The 19,464-nt window shown below is 45.2% G+C and overlaps 1 protein-coding gene across 1 annotated transcript in view; it reads left to right on the top strand.

Moving 5' to 3' along the window:
* LOC125945930 (uncharacterized) overlaps positions 1 to 19,464 on the top strand; it is a 64,519-nt gene that overhangs the window by 11,616 nt on the left and 33,439 nt on the right. Inside the window, exons 2-3 of the mRNA XM_049668332.1 lie at positions 175 to 285; positions 10,174 to 10,350. Of these exons, the coding sequence (XP_049524289.1) occupies positions 222 to 285; positions 10,174 to 10,350 (241 nt within the window). The 5' untranslated portion in view covers positions 175 to 221. The remainder of the gene's footprint in view (positions 1 to 174; positions 286 to 10,173; positions 10,351 to 19,464) is intronic.

The raw sequence follows: 19,464 nt of genomic DNA on the forward strand, positions 1-19,464 counted from the left end.
GTTTTGACTGCCACTTAAATGCCTACACTTAAACTATCCGTCCGAAATTAAATAAAAAACAATTTTTCCTATAGATCAGACAAATATAGGTTGTGATTTTCAGTAGGTGTGTTTCTTCTTTAGTTTTTGTTTTCAAAAACAGAATGCACCCTAACTTGCAACTTCTTGCATGAGAAACCCTTTTCTAGAGTCGACGGCGGCAACACATACAGAGAATTAAAATGAAGGCATGGCAGGCTGCGCTGTTGATTTTTACGGCAAGCTATGTGTCATCTATTTGTGACGGTAAGTTAATTTTTTTACTAAAAAGTACAAAACAATACAATTTTATTCATGCAGATTAACTACGTGATAATGCGTTATTACTTAATAGGCATTCATTGTAGCTTTTTTTGTCCTTGATGCTTTGTATTTATAGCGTATTGTTATCTATTACTTGAATATTGTACCATTGTATGTATCATTTGATTATTGTTTTTATTATCATTCATCTGCCCCTCCTGCTTGGGCCAAGTTGGCCTGCAGTATTTTCAAATAAATAAATAATTCGGATACATACATACTCAAAATATGCTGATCCGCCTAAGCACAATGCGCTTGTTTGGCAGGTGGAGTTAGCACATACATTTCAAGTTTTTATGCCGAAAATAAAACTAATATTATTAGAAGAAAGAAAAATATCCTTACTGCACTGTACGTAACGCAATCAAACAAAATATATAGAGAGCACAATGAAAGGGATCTATGCAACGAGAAAAAGATCACCAATTTCGTAATTTCAGGAAAATGTTCAGATTATTTATACAAAAACTACAGTTGACGCATACCTGTTTCTAGGTTTTTTTTACAAAATTTTTTTTTACCATTATAGCAGCTGAGGTTATCATCAAGCTCGTTAAATGCAGCTGGTACATAGTTCGCGTATTCTTACCGTAGTGCATGAGAACACGCGATATGACAATGCGCTCTGTCTTTAGTAGTGTGACGTCCTTGTTCACTGGGATCTTGTAGTTACTGTTGTAGTAATAGCGTATAATTACTGCGAAGCCAAAAAAACTCGCGGATTAGGCAACACACCCCGCACGCTTAATTTATCTTCTATTGTGGCTAATTGCAAATAAGTACCATAAGTTATTGTGCTAGTTATAACTACTCTTCTTATTACACAATTTAAAGCTTGAACCTTATTAATCCGAGCAATTGCCGTACAGCGTGATTCGTTACGTAAGAAGAGCTTGTACCAATGATTTATAAATTACGCACCCAAGATCAGGCGGCCATTTTCCTCTAAGATGGTACATCATGGCCGCCATGACTCGTGTCTTTTTAGCAAGCCGAAAAACGCGGGGATTCCACGGCAAGTGCTGATGGTAGGATACACCAACCTGCTTAATAACTGGTTCCATTGGCAAACAAACACATTTACAAGGGTAACAATTCGATGAGTACAAGAATAATTATTAAGACAATGAAATCACTTGATGGGGATTCCTAAAACATGTGTGTTTTGTATTCTTGAGGTTTATAAAAATTGAATTCTGTGAGAACCGGTCGACTACTTGGTTGATGTCAGCCTGGAGGATTTCCATTCTTATATCGTTGTGGATAGCCTCATATACCGCCACTGTATCATCCTCCTATTGAAATACTCTAGATGTCAACCTTGGTTAAAGGGCCCCTAAACCACCTCAGATATTTCTTGAAAATTTCAAGTAAACACGCGCATCGAGTTCAGAATGCCGTCCCGATCAACGATGCCAAACGCTGCAGCGATATATACGCGCCGCGGACGCGCCACAAAATCAAAAAAACAATGCCGTCCTCCTCTTCTGGCTTTTCTGGCATCCCCAGTAAGGACCTTAATCCCCAGCGGTCGTCACGATGTCAGCAGGGTGAATCTGGTGATGTAAGCGTCGGGGGCGATTCCCATTGGTCGAACAAGAACCTAAGACTTCCGGTTTGTCTGCTAGCAGGTACGCGCGCTCCCTGCTCTTCCTTGTCGTGTTTCTCGCTTGCGCGCTTGCGAATCGGTAATTACTACCCGAAACGCAAGTGCCAAATCGCTCGCGTTCCAACACAGTCGTGCTTAGCGGTCTGATTAGCTGCGCGAACAGAGTGCGACAGTGTTGGCATTTCTAGACGAGCGCGCAACACAGGGTCTATAGCGGCACGCTTCGCGTGAACACGGACCGGCACCGCAGCAGCAGCGGGTAGCCGCTGTTGCCGTTTCAACTTGCTGCATGCCGTTTCCCATTCGCGGGCCGCCGTTCGACGGCGGTTTTCCTCGCGAACGGCGAGATTTCCTTGCCGTAGAGAGGATGAGACCGGGACCCATTTCTGCGGTAGCCTCACCGTCACCACCGCCGATCGCTCGAGGGCGCCGATATCGTCGCTATAGGCCACATTTGCCAATCGGCCAAATTTTGGCGCAATGCGACGTGTCTTCAACATCTCAAATGTACGGCAGTGACGTACGACATCTGAGACTGAATCAACGTGTTCCCTGCCGATAAGAAAATTATAGACATCCTCTGCAATTCCTTTGAGGAGATGTCCGACTCGGTCTTCCTCAGACATCTGGGAGTTCACTATTTTGCACAGCTTGAGGATCTCTTCTATGTAAGTAGTGCAAGTTTCTCCGGGAGCTTGAGCTCTTTGAGCTAGTGTTCGCTCCGCGCGCTACTGTTTGGCGTAGGAGTCGCCAGAACGCTTCTTAATTTCTTCAACGAAGCGCTCCCACGTTGTTAGGGAGTCTTCGTGCTTCTCATACCACATCAGCGCTGTCTCATTCAGAAACAGTACGACGTATTCAAGCTTAGTGACAGAGTCCCAACGGTTGTATCGGCTCACCCTTGCGTAGTGCGTCAGCCACTCGTCGACATCTACGCCCGCTTTTCCCGCGAACGAGCGCGGTTCCATGTAGTGCTGCAAAGGTCCAACCGGCGTCGACCTTGGAGCAGGGACAACTAGAGCTGGCGTTTGTCCACTTCCGTCCTGAGCCATGGGGACAGTCGCTGGCAAGAGACCGGCAAGACGGCGGCTCCGGCGAAGTTCTAGCTGTTGCGACTCCGTGGTACGATGTGTAGTACCCAGCACGCTCCACCACTTTGTTACGCCCACGAAAGGCGTTTATTGAACAGCCAGCCAGGTAGGGCTAGTCGCGACGGCCTTGATCAGCTGAGCTCCTGTCAAAATTCAACTAGCCTGCCGCACGTCGTCTTCCTCTTCACCCGCCTTGGATGCCCCACAATCTTTTAAGGCGTGAACCTAGCACGCACGTACGAGTGTCAGAATATATATATATATATATATATATATATATATATATATATATATTGCTCAGTTAACCTAACACTGCTAACGACCAAGTGAGCGAACAATCAAAAAAGCCAGCAGATCCTACGCCCTGTGGGAACCGATGTTATGCGAAGCAGTGTGCTTGGCCTACTAAACGACCACGAGAGCACCAGGATGTAGGCGGCTTTTTCATTACCTACATGACACGCATGTCATGACATCCACGTCGTGAGTCCTCAGGAGTCCCTTTAGCAACGCCTAGGAGACCTTAAGGCGAAAGCCTTCGCCATGCTCATGACTATGACTTCAACCATTGATCATTAGCCTTTTCCTTCACTTAGTACCCACGTCAGAACCCATTTCAGTGGTTTCTGAGCGTTAATCTATTTTTGCTGAGTCATTGTCATTTTGCACCAGATATCTATTTTTGCTGAGTCATTGTCATTTTGCATCGCCAGATAGCGCGAAAAAAGTACCCGATTCCCACCGGGATGGAGCCCGCGCCCGCTGCGTGGGAGCCAGATACTCTACTACTGAGCCACGCAAGCGCTTGCTATCGGGCCGGCCAAAATACCCCTTTTAAGGCAAACGCAGGGTGAGACGACTTGAGCCTTCGCCAGTATGGTGGCGCCATCTAGGTAAGTTGCCTGAAAACAGGCACAGCAGACCAATGTTACTAGACGACGATATGCGATTCAGACGAAGTGCGCAATCAACGCGCTCCCGAGCTGCCGAGCCTCCGCCAGTATGGTGGCGCCATCTAGTTAATGTACCTGCAAACGCGGCGCGCCCGATGTGTAAGTCGGCTCCAGGCGGACAAAAAAAGGTCATTCAGGTCGTTCTCGTCTAAACGAGGCGAACAGACTGCCGCGAAGATCCTGTTGTGCGTGGTGCCAAAATTGGAGCTGCTCTTGAGCCGCGCCACCAATTTACGCTGTGACTGTGCTGCGTGTGCCGCGCAGGCCTCTCACTTCTTATTTGATGAGTCATGCTCATGACTATGACTCCTATCACCATACTTTAGTGTTTCGTTCACTGAGTACCCACATTAGAGCTCACTTGAGTGGCTTTTGAGTCTTAAATGTTTTTGCTGAGTCATTGTCATTTTTGCTGAGTCATGGTCATGACTATGACTTCTACCATTATCCTGTAGTGTTTCATTCACTTAGTACCCACGTCAGAACCCATTTAGGTGGTTTCTGAGTGTTAATCTTGTTTCGCTAAGTTGTCATTTTTGCTGAGTCATGCTCATGACTATAACTTCTACCACCATCACCACCATCCTTTAGCGTTTCCTTGACCTGGTACCCACGTCAGAACCTATTTAAGTGGTTTCTGAGTGTTCACCTTTTTTCGCGGAGTCATTGTCATTTTAAGCGGCTGTTTCATGACCTACAAGACAGGCATGTCATGACATTCATGTCATGACCTATCACTTATGTTCGTCATACACTGTTGCCATACTATGCCAATTTTGGTACATATCACGTTAACGAAACGACCATGAGAGCACCAAGACGTAGGCCGCTGTTTCATGACCTACATGACACACACGTCAAGATATGCATGTCATGACCTATCAGTTATGTTCGTCATACACTCTTGTCATAGTATGCCAATTTTGGTAAATACCAAGTTAAGGATACAATCATGAGAGGACGAAGACGTAGGCGGCTAGATAGATAGATAGATAGATAGATAGATAGATAGATAGATAGATAGATAGATAGATAGATAGATAGATAGATAGATAGATAGATAGATAGATAGATAGATAGATAGATAGATAGATAGATAGATAGATAGATAGACACCGTATTTTCGTGCGTATAAGCCGCCCTTGCATATAACCCGCACCCCTAACTTTGAACTCCACGAAAAAGAAAAAAATAACCTCGCGTATAACCCGCATGCGTATCCGAAAAAAATGAGGACTAGGAAGTTACAAATACGCGCAGTCATCATTTCGTTTTCAAAAGAAATTTATTTCAAAACGACTGCCGCAGCGTTGTCAGTGCTGTCGTCCGATTCACTACTGCCATCCGAGGCTTCATCGCTGCTCTCAAAGACGTAATCGTCTTCGGAACCATCTCGCAGCAGCTGTGTTGCCGATTTCTTCAGCAGCGGCTACGACCTTCAGTTTCTGTTTCACTGTAAAAGACTGCCGCCGAGACACACTCGTGATGCCTAAACAAAGCTGGCCAACTGTGCAAACTGGGCTTACAAGAAACGGCACCTGACTCATGCGAAAAGTGTGCGAAAAGCATCTAACCAGACTACGGATGTGGATCTGGCTATAACCTGTGTTGGCCTCTTATTGGCTTGACACACGTCGATGTCGATAGGCATGCGGACAACGCGGACTCTGCACGGCAGGCCGCACGTTGCCGTGAAGCCGACCCCCACCCCCTCCCTTCGCGAATCTTCGCAGGTAACCCGCCCCCCACTTTTTAAGCAATATTTTCCAATTTTCGGTGCGGGTTAGATGTAGGGCTCCATGTTTTCAGTTTTATCCGAAAAAATCCGATAAACATTCGCCGGTGAAATTTTTGACAATTCGGATTTATCCGATAAACTCCGATTTGCTTGGCCATGGGTATGACCATCAAGTCGCTGAAAACCGTATGTCCGTCGAGGTGGTTCTCTTTTATGAAGCTCTAGAAGATATTTTGAACTACTGGCGCGCCATTTTGTCTTTCTTGAGAAGCGACGAAGCCAAGGGGACGAAGTGTGAGAAGCTCAGGACTCTTGTTTCATCGCCTGAAGCTGTGCACGACTTGCTCGTTAGATGAGGTTTCTGAAGACCAATGCGTGTGCCGTGATCTCAATAATTAAGGAACTTGAGTGAGAGAGTACCCTGATACACCAAATTTATCCCATACTGGGGGTTCGTTTGCACGCACTCATCAGTCAATGGCGGGATCCAACCGAGGTATTCGCATCAGATGTCACAAGTATGTTGGACCTCCTTGACGAGAATCAACGCTTAACGACTGTCGCAGACTTTAACGGATACTACGCTGCTGTCGCCGAAAAGTGGAGACAGACATCTGAGAGGAACCTGTGCGATCTACTCCAGTACACCAAAGAATCGTTTTGGTACTGTGTTCAAATTGTGAACCCAAATGTGAAGCATGAGCTTCCCTGCGCGTTCGAAACCTATGCGCCTATTTTTCAATTAGTGCTTCTTGAAACTGACGACTTGAGCCAGCTCCTGAGTGATTTTGAGAATTATCAGTGCTATGAAATACGTAACATTGTTAAACCCCTGCTGTTTTGGAGACTTCACCATGTCGAGTGGCCAGTGCTTTCTCGCTGCGCGCTGCGTCTTCTGGCACTTCCTGTTTCTATAGCGCTAACGTTGAAAGGGCGTTTTCAAAGCTGAGATTCGTCAATAGAAAGGAGCGTGCTTCGATCACTGACAGCAATCTCGCAAAGTATGCTTACTTGTTTTACCATAAGCTTTAAGCTAAGGTTGCTATACGCAAAATTAAAGGTGTTCTGTGTTCAAGTATTTCGCTTGTGCGTATGCGTTTTTGTCCATTCAAACGTTCTAGGAAGAATAAAATGTGCTTCGTGTGTTTTGATATTTTAGTATTCAGATATGAATTGATCTAGGATTTTTGGGTTTTGAGAATAATGCAAAACTCCGAATTTCGGAGAATTGGGGATTTACGGGAAGTAAACTCCGATACACGCCGAATTTCCGCCAGAAATATAAACTCCGATGAACACCCGCCGATTTTCGTGAAAAATAAACACCGAAAACACGGAGCCCTAATAATGTGCGAGAAAATACGGTAGATAGATAGATAGATAGATAGATAGATAGATAGATAGATAGACAGACAGACAGACAGACAGACAGACAGACAGACAGACAGACAGACAGACAGACAGACAGACAGACAGACAGACAGACAGACAGACAGACAGACAGACAGACAGACAGACAGACAGACAGACAGACAGACAGACAGACAGACAGACAGACAGACAGACAGACAGACAGACAGACAGACAGACAGACAGACAGACAGACAGACAGACAGACAGACAGACAGACAGACAGACAGACAGACAGACAGACAGACAGACAGACAGACAGACAGACAGACAGACAGACAGACAGACAGACAGACAGACAGACAGACAGACAGACAGACAGACAGACAGACAGACAGACAGACAGACAGACAGACAGACAGACAGACAGACAGACAGACAGACAGACAGACAGACAGACAGACAGACAGACAGACAGACAGACAGACAGACAGACAGACAGACAGACAGACAGACAGACAGACAGACAGACAGACAGACAGACAGACAGACAGACAGAACAGACAGAAACAGACAGACGACCGAAGACAGACAGACAGACAGACAGGACAGACAGACAGACAGGACAGACAGACAACGACAGACAGACAGACAGACAGACAGACAGAAGAAGAAGGAAGAAGATAGAAGAGACAGACAGAACAGAGAAGAAGACAGAGGGGGTGCTCAGTCAGCTAAGGCGTTGCGATGCTGAGCCAGAGGTCGCGGGATCGAATACCGGCCGGAGCAGCATTCGATGGAGGCGAAGCAAAAAAGCCAGTGTGTTGCGTGTAGTGCAGTTAAAGAACCCGGTGGTCGAATTATTCGGAGCACTACTACGGCGTAGCATCATAATCAGAATGGTTTGGAGTAAAACAAGAAGAAGAAGAAGACAGACAGACAGACAGATAGATAGATAGATAGACTGCCCCGTAATGTTCCTGAGAATGCTAACACATCATTAGTAGAGCTGTCTGCGACAGGGAAATCATAGAGCAAATCACTGTTACATTCAAATCGATCTTACCTATCATATTGTCGCTGATTGTGGCATATTAGTTCTCAATGAAAGCGGAGGAGGAATTTATGTCTCTGACATTGTAAAACTGCGCAAGAAACATACAGTGACAGAATTCGTGTTCAGTCGTCAAATTTTATGTCAGCGCATGTTATTGTTTCACTTCAAACGCGTATAAAAGGACAGAAAATAGTTTGCATATAGTAGTATAAAATCTTTGGTGCATGAAAGAGGAAGACAACAACTCACTCTTAATAAAACACTGCAATCAGGGTTCACAAGCAACATTTCAATTCATTCTATCCTGCAAGAACTTTCAAGCAAGCGTTCGAAGCAATTGAAAGCGCGCAATGCTGCCGCCTTGTGACTTTCTTTGGTTTTGTAAAACGTTACGTAAACCGTAGTACCCATCTTGTTCTTTTAGCCATGTATTTATAGCATGAATCGTATGCTGTGAAATGTATGAGAGGAGTTCGTTTAAGTTTGTATTGATGCTTCTAATGTTGCATCGATATTACGATAAAAAGTGATGTCGTTCCTGCCGCGCTTTTTCTATTTCCGCACAAACCTACATTTTACACTCGACTTTAAGTAAGCAAGATCTCCCGCGTAGGTCACATTAAATACTAAAGAAATGTTCCACTTTCCACGTGAGTATCCTCCTATCTGATACCCAACTAAAATTGCAACCCGTTTCTTTCCAGGGCATAGCGCTTTGCCCAGCAGTAGGTAGCTGTCCACTCTCAGATTCTCGCTGATAGAAACGGGCACGTTGTTCTTCAAGCAAAATCCCACTTTAAAGAAAGCGTATGTCCTTGATGCTCTGCATTCATAATCCTATAGTACGCATAATAATGCGAGTTCCTCTATGAAGAGCCGCATGTTCCCATAAAACCAGACATCACCATGAAGGCTATGGTATGGAGCACGTGGATTGGAGCGCGTGACCGCGTAATTACCTATTAGTGTTCATTATTGAGGCGCTAAGAGTACAGTGCAGAAACAATTATTACCCAAGAATTGGCGTGTTCAAAAACACTGTGCAGGATATTTTATGACGCAGTGCTAGTTTTCCCATCGCTAATCACCCCATTAACTAACAAAAGCATATGTTTCGCTTCCGCAATTTGGCTGGCACTCAAAACACGAAAATGTGCTGGTGTTAGAAGAAGACTGCCGACCGAACACTGTAGGTTTCGCGATTTTACGTTGTACCAGCTTATCTTTACCTGCGCGTTTAACGTCTGCTGGGACACTTTGTACGTGTGAGTTCTGCACGATCATTTGAGGTATGAGTAAGTGCGCAGAGCAGCGTATGTAAAACAAAAACACTAGCTCTTCAGGTACGAGGAGTCTTAACGAAGTCCTTGTGAACAGTAGTTAATGTAAATTTTCATTTCTTCTGTGTTCCTACTAACCGCCTATGCATTTGTTGCTCCTGTAGTCCTTTAGCCTCGCTTATTCCATTCTTCTGTGATAAACGGACTTGCTTTGTTTGTGTTATGCCAATTTGTTGTCTACTTTTGAAAGTGTTTTCGATTTTCATTATCATATTTGCCTTTGTTTTTTCTACCTGTGATTGTGGCGAAGTCGCCTCTAGCTGTGCCTGAAACACCCATATTTTACATTGAATAGAGAAGCAGAAGAGGAGGGAGAGGGGCCTGCGCTGCATTCGTCCTCCACTATCTCCATTTTGTCATGTCACTAAAAAAGGCGATATGTGCTTCAGCGCGACAGCTGCAAATAGGTATCTCCTTTGGATACGCTTTTACTGGGAACAACTAAATACAACTATGTCCAATAGAAACTGCATATAAGGCAAACAAAACCGAACACATGAGGCAACAGGCCAAATGCGCACTCCTTGCTTTCAAAATTTAGCTTCATTCTTTGTTGTGCGATCTCTCTTCGTCTAGCGTTTCAGTCACCAAGATCTGGCCATTCTAGCATTACAGTTCGGGAAATTAGATATCACAACAGGTGCAAGTCAAGCTTAATCACACAGTGTTTCCTTTTTTATCTTTTTTGACTAGAATGCTGGCGAGACAACGAAAGGAAAGTGATATGTTACGAATACGATGTGCCGGAAGATTTGTGCCCCGATGTTCCTTTGACATATTGCAATAAAAGAAGGCGGCGATGCGTTTGCGGCTGCAAATATGGAACGTTTAGGAGGATGGACTGGGCATGCGTGCGGTATAGAGAATGCGGTGAGTAAATCAGCGGACTCGTAATCTAGACTGCGTCTGCAGTGGCCTTTCTGCGAACTTGGAGGAAAAAAGGGCAATGGATCAGTCCCAAACTGTGCCTAAAGCATGGGATTCACAACGGTAGTGTCCTCGTTGTAGATAGAATGTCACAGTGGCAAGGTACTTTCGAAGAAGACTAAAATGCCTTTCACGTACCCATGCAGACTCCATAGGAAGCCACCACGATGCCACATTTGCTCTCATGATAGCTGTTCTGGCCAAACTATTACTACTGACAGCAAGCAAGGCCCTTCGTTTTTTCGTTTTGATGGTGTTCAGAGCGCACACGTTCTACGAAAATATGACACTCGCCTAAAGTGTAAGAGCACTCTTTCAGCGTCTCCACGTCCCTTATTTTGTCAGTGTGCGTACACTATGAACGCCATCGAAATGAAACCTGAAAAACTCCCCCAATCTCTGACCCTTCTTTGTTATTATTCTTATTTTATAAATTCCCTCCACCTGCTAGCGTTTGTAACGAAAACAGATAGGATTTCTTTGGAATCCTGGAGAGCTTTGGAATCCTTGAGAATACTGGTAGGAGGCACAGCGTGCTCCTCTAGATGGGAAAGATTAGAAATGGATTGCGCAAAGTACACGTCAGACAAGCGACACTCAACACACAATCAACCAATCAAGCAATCAATCCCTCAAACAATCAATCAGAATAATGAATGTTTTTAGAGGTGTTACAAATGGGGCTGAACATACAGAATGTTGTACCATAGATCAAGGCTGCAGGGTGACCTTCAATTTGAAATCAAGGAGAGAAGTGACTGAAGCAACAGCAATGCAACTGATACACTGTTTACTAAAAACAAAAAATCAACACAAAACATTCGTAGTAAACAGGGTAAATTACTCGGTCAGCTTTCTATTGGAAACAGTGTAACTTAGTTTTCTCAGACCTTACAAAGGGTACATAAACTAAATCCTTAGACAAGTTAGCCCATAACGCTCCTGCTGAAAATTTTGTCCTTGCACGTGCCAGAATACGCGTACATCCCTCTCTCTCTCTCTCTCTCTCTCTCTCTCTAGGGCGTGTCTTTTTCATAGTGAGTCCTTTTGTTAACAAAAATGTATTGATTAAGGAACATGTGTTATGAAAGACAAAGTCGCACCTTACTTGCGAAGAACGCTTATAGAAACAAGGCTATTTATGTTTCGAATAGTATCGTGAGTAGCTTATGAGCAACTAGATGAATATTTCGAAGAATCGCATGATTGCGGGAGAGGGAAATGACATTGGAGATTGAAGAACTCGATCTTGGTAACCGCTTGGCTTTATTTTGTAAATGCTGAAATGGGAGCAAATTCGGGAAATGTCTCACCACACAATGATATGCAATATGTGAAGTGACTGCTACCTAAGGCTTACCACAGTGATAATAAAGAAGGTCGGCTGAAGTATCCTCACGTTTTCCTTTGAAGTGTTATTCCGTATGCCGTTTTTTGTTAAGTAATCAAATAATATTAGAACACTGAGATATAATCCAAATGACACCTAGAAATTAACGTTGGGTAACAGCAAGAGCATATATTTTATGAAAGTAAAGCGCAATTAGGGGAGAGTAGATTGTAGCTTTAGAAGTAGAATTGAAAATTATGGATGTAGTTTTGGATGGATAATACTGAAAAGAATTGAGTTCTCAGTAGAATGTAAAGTTGGTAAGGTCATTACTGAGTACCCGCCGTGGTTGCTTAGTGGCTATGGTGTTGGGCTGCTAAGCACGAGGTCGCGGGATCGAATCCCGGCCACGGTGGCCGCATTTCGATGGGGCCGAAATGAGAAAACACCCGTGTGCCTAGATTTAGGTGCACGTTAAAGAACCCCAGGTGGTCCAAATTTCCGGAGTCCCCACTACGACGTGCCTCATAATCAGGTCATGGTTTTGGCATGTAAAACCCGATATTTAATTTTTTAGTTTTAGTCAGTACTCAGCTTTAGGTAATGAATATATTGACGAGTGTGTCAACGTTATTATATATTTTCTAGCGTAGATAAGTCCAAGGAGTTATGAAGATAGGTATACATGCGCTTTATATAAAGCATGAATAAAAGCTGTCCATTGACACAGTATCGAACCACGAATTTTGAGGTAACTTAGAAATAATAGAATATGCCAGTAACATAAACAGTTTTTTCCCTGTCCGATAAGTCTCTTTTATAAGTGCTAATGCAGATCCAACAACTCTTAAAGCGTTCGGTTTAGTTGTAAGAATTCTATACGTGAGTGCAGGAAAGGGGCTTCAATAAGGTAAATAACGCTGGCTTATAAAAGTGAATGGATTGCAAGCTAGGCCACTATAACGTAAACCTATTCCGATCTCCTGACGCCAAATTTACGTAACCGCCGGCGAAAGCATCGGGTGGCCAGCCTCAATGTTGTCTGAACTACCGAATGAAATGCTCTGCTCGTTTATAGGAGCTCACCTTTGTTCGCTTTCAACCCGAATAACATTGCCAACACTGAACTATTTTTCTTATCTAATTTGCTGACAAGAGTCGAGGAACACGCTCAAGGAGAGAAGGTTTCGATGGGGCCGAACCAGCTTAGTTAAAATAGATAACCAGGATGAAGAGGGTGGTTCCGGCTTCTCCGATTGGTCCGCTTCCCCTTATATAGCTGGCGGTGGCTGGTCGAAAATTGGCTGCGTGCAACGGAAGCTTAATAATGCCGCTAAAACGGATCCTCGGTAAGGAAGAGTTGGCAGAGCGATGTCGCATAGGTGCCGAAAGGGCTCGATAATGTTTTACTGCCACACAAAAAGGTTTATTATACGCAAATAAATACATGCTCACCGGCAGGTGCACGCAGCGAGTGCCCGAGCGATCGGCGGGCAGCCATCTTCTATTCCTTTCGGAACGGGGCAGCCTCCGGCTATTCAGAAAAAAAAATCAGCTTTGTTCGGCAGATTATTGCATCTTTAACGCGTACACGCCACTTTGACGCGGTGAGTTTTCGCGGTTTTGTGACGTCGCGTGACAGACAGGTGAAGTGGGCGCCGCTCGAAAACTTTTGACCAATAGCAGAAGGCTTATGGCAAAAAGGCGTCGACTCAGTAATAATTATTTTTTGTTCGGTTTATTCACGCATAATCAGTGTGTGCACGTCATATCAGAGGGGGAGCTATTGCGGTTTTGGTTTTAGTGACGTCGCGTGACAGACACGCGAAGACGGGGATGGCCCGAAAATTTTTTCACCTATCGTGGAGGGCTGATCGCAGAATTGGAATAGAAAAGTTTGGAATAGCTTTACGTTATAGCACTCCTTATCTGGTGCATTAAACAAAACCACGCTAGAATAATTGAAAAACTTAGGCACAATCCAAATTGAGGAGCTGATATCAGGTACAAATAAGTGTTTTATTTTAGGGCTTTCTCTGCGTTTGTCAAATATCTGATATTTATTTATTATTATATGGTATTTAGGAGATGTTGACGCCTTTAATTGGCGCCGGCTACTCCTTTTCATGTAGAGGTATGAAAGAAAAAAAGAATTAACCTACATGCATTAAAATTAAATGTCAACTCCAAATCACAAAAACACAACGTCCAGTCAGATAAGTACACTAACACCACACTAATACTGAAAGTCAACTCAGAAATACAGCAACACAACGTTCAGTCACAAAGGTGCATTAACTTAAACACAAAATCTAGTCACATAAGTACACTAATGCCACACTAAAACTGAAAGTCCACTCAGAAAAACGGCACACAAAGTTCAGTCACATAGGTGCATTAAAGTAAACACAAAGTCAGGTCACGTAACTATACTAAAATCACGGCACATGAGATAGCATGGATTCGATTCAAATGAAAGTACATGAACCCAGGTGTCGAATTGACCACAGAGTGAGTTTATCACAGATAAACACTCTTTTCAATAGCTTCCGAGAATATTGCTCACTTCTAGAAATCTTTGGAGGGCCGTTAACGCTCGTCTTTGCAACGAACATGTTAGCCAAGGACCTGATATCTTCCTGAGGCGGAAGGGCCTGCGGTCTAATGTCTCCAAATCGCGTGCTAAACGTTGTCTGTGTGTGTCGTGTCGCGGACATTCTAACAGAAGATGCCGCACATCCTCATCCGCGTGGCCACAAGTACATTCCGGACTATCAGCTACAATTAGACTATGAATTCTGTCAAATATCTTGTTAAGATTGGGTATACTAGAAATAGACCACATTTCGAAGTGTGCTTTTGGTCTCCCTTTTTGTGAATTGGGACTATTTTCAATGTAGTTTCTTCCGAAAATACGCCTTTCTTGAGCAATGTTTGCTACGTGGGAAAAAAGGGGCAAGTGAGGATATGTGTGAGTGGTTTTGTATGTTCTGGGTGAATATCATCAAGGCCAGCACTCACCGTAAATACAAACTAATTAAAGTATTCTGATGACTGTTTCTCTCAGAAAGCGTAAGTTTACTTTCGCTGTGCGCTACGCGCAGTCGAGCCATGTAGTACGTGTCTTAAGTCAAGGCACGCAATGCTCTCGTGGATACCGAGCGCGGGTGTTGGAGCTTTTTTTGTAATGTGAAATAGCAGCACGGGCACGTTTGTACAGCTGCGTCTTCCCATACGTTGCACATAATGTGTTGCAGCACTCTTACGCGCTTCATTTTAGACGCTAGTCATTTTGTAATAGTGACACTTATGCGAATAATGTGTGGACACGCTTGGTCATGCCTGTCAAGTTCTTAAAGGGGCCCTGAAACACTGTTTGAACGTACTAAGAAAGCGCTGCCGACCGGTCGTAGAGGCTGCAGCTAACATGCAGCAAGAAACGTATACAATTTCGTGTCGAAGAGAGCGATAAACGCTTCTTGCTCTCGCTTCCGCAGCGGCATCAAGCAGCGTCAACGCAAGCGCCTGGACCCGTCAACGCTAATGGGTGATTTCATGATCGCGAAAGCGTACTCTCTAAAACATAGTTGCTATTTTTTAGCTGAATAAATGGAGCATACGGTATGCCTGCGATCTCAAAAAGGCAGAAAGATAATTTCACCTTTGATCTGCCGGTCCGACGCACGACCACTGCGGAGAGTGTACCGCGACTGCCACTGGGAGCCGCGACCAGCCCTTCAGCCGCGGTTGCACTCTACGTTTGGGCGGGGCTTTGCCCTCCTGGCTTCTTCTCCCTGTCATGGCCGGGCTAAATCGGAGACGGGAAGATCGCGCGCGTCTCCCTCTTTAGCCCGGTCACGACATTCTGCAGCTTCCAGCGCACTGGCGGATACGAAAAGAAAAAGAAAGCCGCCTATAGGTGTGATAACTCTAGCAATAATTGAAGGATGCGAAAAAGTTTCGCGGCATCAGATTGGCGAGGCAGCGGCCTTTAATAATGAGGCTATTCTATGATTAGTTAGAAAAGTGTTTCTGGGCCCCTTTAAGTGCCGACAGTTCCGTACCGCTGCTCTGATTCAGTTCGGGCACCCTGCTTTAAGCGCCACGCAAAACAAGAAAAAGACCTTGTTAGCTATACAGCACAGCATAGGTCGCCTGGTAGACTCCTATTAAAGCGCATAGCTTATTTTCGCTCTTTCAACCGCTTTCGTGGTCAGCGGCCGGAATAGTTGAGCTGATAGAATGAGAAAGTGGTAGACGAGAAAAGAAGCTTCCATAGCACAATTGACGAAGGTAGGCAGCCATCCTTTCGCATCAGGCACTTGAATTCAGGTAACCTGCAGTAAACTAGAAATTATGTCGGCCGTTGCCTTGTGTGTGTGTGTGTGTGTGTGTGTGTGTGCGTGCGTGCGTGCGTGCGTGCGTGCGTGCGTGCGTGCGTGCGTGCGTGCGTGCGTGCGTGCGCGCCACACCTCCGCCACACGACTGTGGCGTGGCGCTGTTATACTGAGATCGTAAAGCGAAGAAGCCCAGCAGTACCACCATCAGGATCGGCGCTCATCGCTGACACAAAGTTTACCATACAAAAACATGGCACAGGAAATTTCAGTTACGGTCCAAATAAATTCCGAGCGTTTAGAATACAAGTAAATACTACTGCTAATTTCGTCTCTTACTTCTGTTTGCAGTTGCCTACTATTCTCATTTATAGTATAGACATCAGAAGATACAGAAATCCACGGCCCACGAAACACCTAATGAAATTAATTCCATGTCTGAGCAGACACAAAGCCGGCGGTGCACAACGCGCACCAGCTGGCAACAGCAGCGCAGTGGCTCCCTTAACTCCACACACGTGCCTACCGCACGGATAGTACACGATTTCGCATTGCCGCAGTCAAACCGTCAGTAACCTTGAAACCAAGGGCGCTATAACGTAAAGCTTTTCCAAACTTTTCTATTCCAATTCTGCAACCAGCCCTCCACGATGCGTCAAAAAAGTTTCGGGCCACCCGCAACTTCGCCTGTCACTCACGCGACGTCACGAATACCGCGATACCTCTCCATCTGATATGACGTAAACACACTGGTTCTGCTTGTATAAGCCGAACGAAATATAAATACTTACTCCTGATTCGACGCCTTTTCGCCATTAGCCCTCTGCTATTGGTGAATTGTTTTCGGGCTGCGCCCACTTCGCCTGTCTGTCACGCGACGTCGCAAAATCGCGAGAACTCACCACGTCAAAGTGGCGTGTACGCGTTAAAGATGCATTCATATGTCGAACAAAAGTGATTTTTTTTCTGAATAGCCAGAGACTGCCCTGTTTCGAAAGTAATAGAAGATGGCTGCCCGTCGATCACTCAGACACTCGCTACTCGTTACCTGCCGGTGAACATGGATTTATTTGCATGTAATAAGCCTTTTTGCGTCGTAGTAAAACGTTATCGAGCCATTTCGGCACGTGACACGACACCGCTCTGCCAACTCTTCCTTACGGAGGATCCGTTTCAGCGGCATTCTTATCGTTCCGTTGCACGCCGCCGCGATTTTCGACCAGCCACCGCAAGCTAAGTAAGGGGAAGCGGACCAATCGGAGACGCCGGCACCACCCTCTTCATCCGAGTTATCTATTTTTACTGCTCTGGCTCGGCCCCATCGAAACCATCTCCACTTTAGCGTGCTCTTCGCCTCTTGTCAGCCATTCAGATAAGAAAAACCGCACAGTGTAGGAAATGTTACTCGTTTTGAAAGCGAAAGCGTTTGATTGGGTTGTTCATACAACACTGCGGATGACCGCTCGATGCTTGCGTCAGCGGTTACGTAAATTTGACGTCAGGAGATTGGAATAAAAACAGATTAGAATAGTTTTACGTTATATGGCCCCAAATGTTATACGGAGGCGAAAGTATCATGTGCAGGTGTTTAACATAAAAGCCCCGTGGGTGTCCCATGAGTGCAAGCACATCACATTATTAGTATTACGAAGCCCGTAGCTGCCTTCACATCGCAATAAACCTGTACAAAACCTATTCAAATACTAGATACCTGCGTTAGGCATTTTGTTGACCGGATTCTTTCCAATAAACTCGAACAAATTTTCTAGCTACATCACAGTGAACACTAGAGAGCTATTTTAGGTTTTACTTATACGAATCGACAGCCCGTTACAGCCTATCAAGGTAACTTCCGGTGGCCGAACAGGATAACAGACGGACAGGTGGAAGTTGCCTACGTGCACAACGGTGGCACAATGAGAGCACGTTTTCGAAGCCACTCATGAGGTCACATGTGCATGTGTCTCCATCTCTTTGTCTCCTATGCTTGACAGACCGAACAAAATCGTGCAGAAATGATCATACACCATTTCGTACAACAGCATTTAGTCGAGAGCCTCCATGGGCACTTACCTTGTTGTTCAGCTTGTGGCTGTACGTTTTTAAAGCTTTCCTTGATTGCAAGACCGTAGAGGCTTGGGCTAGTCGGTACATACTCGAGAGGGAAACAGCGCGAAAAAACACGACAAGAAGACAAGAAGGGAGACACACACCAGCGCTGGTGTGTGTCTCCCTTCTTGTCTTCTTGTCGTGTTTTTTCGCGCTGTTTCTCTCTCGACTTTCCTTGATTCTTCATTCCAGTTTCCCACTACTGCTGCTCCTGCTGTTGTCTATCACACCACGTCGGGGAGTGGTTCAGAGCGTGTGCATACATGACAGGAGCGGGGCAGGGAGGAAAGGCGACGCGATAAACTCGTTTGGACCTTTGCACCGCGTCTAACGTACACAATGCCCTCTGGAGCTCCCTGGGCATCACCACATTAGCCTCTTGTCAGCTGTAATTATAGGTGACCCCCCGCAAAAGCATTGCAGAAATTGCAGCGCTTACCTTTCTACTAACGTGCAGGTCCAGAGGGAAGCTAGATAGAATGGTAGAGAGGAGGTAGGGAGAGGAGGCAGAGAATGGGGAGAACCGAAGCAGTCGCGAAACGAGTGAATGACAGCTTTCCCACTCTTCGCTAGCAGTTTCCATACAAGGGGGAGGCAAAGGGAAAAGGCGTGAGAAGGCAAGGAAACGCTACTGTATTGACACGACTGCGGCTGCGGGCAAAGGGGATAAATTTAAGTTCAAGGTATGGTAGCGGTACATTTCTGCTATTTCTGATAAACAAACACCATGCACATTTGTCAAGCGGACAACTTACACAGGGCGTGCGGAAGCAGAGCCGCAGTAAAGCGCACCGTAGAGTCCAGGCGACACAGCGGAGGCGGTCGCACGTCAGATCAACACTTCTGTGCCCGCCGCGGTAGCTTAGCGGCTATCACATTGCTCGAGGTCGCGGGTTCAATCCAGACCGAAATGCAACAACGCTCGCGCACTTAGATTTAGGGACACGTTAACCGAACACCCTGGTGTGCAAAATTAATCCGGAGTCCGCCACTACGGCGTGACTCATAATTCGATTGTGGTTTTGGCACGTACAGCTCCATACTTCAAGTTTTAAAATTCTGCCACGATGCGATGTGTCATGCGAGGCAATGGATATTCTGATCTCTCTCAGAGGTTATTAAGTATGGCGCACAACCATGCTTGAAGTAAACACCTCCCCCTGTGTGTTCTGTGTACTACGCAGACAAACAGCAGTGGTGCACGCAAGGTGACATTTAACATCAACTCGCCACTCTCGTGTTGGATTAAACGTTGAAAAAAAATTAAACATTCGCTGTCTG

This window comes from Dermacentor silvarum, chromosome 5 (genome assembly GCF_013339745.2).
Source record: "Dermacentor silvarum isolate Dsil-2018 chromosome 5, BIME_Dsil_1.4, whole genome shotgun sequence".
Taxonomy (NCBI): Eukaryota; Metazoa; Arthropoda; class Arachnida; order Ixodida; family Ixodidae; genus Dermacentor; species Dermacentor silvarum.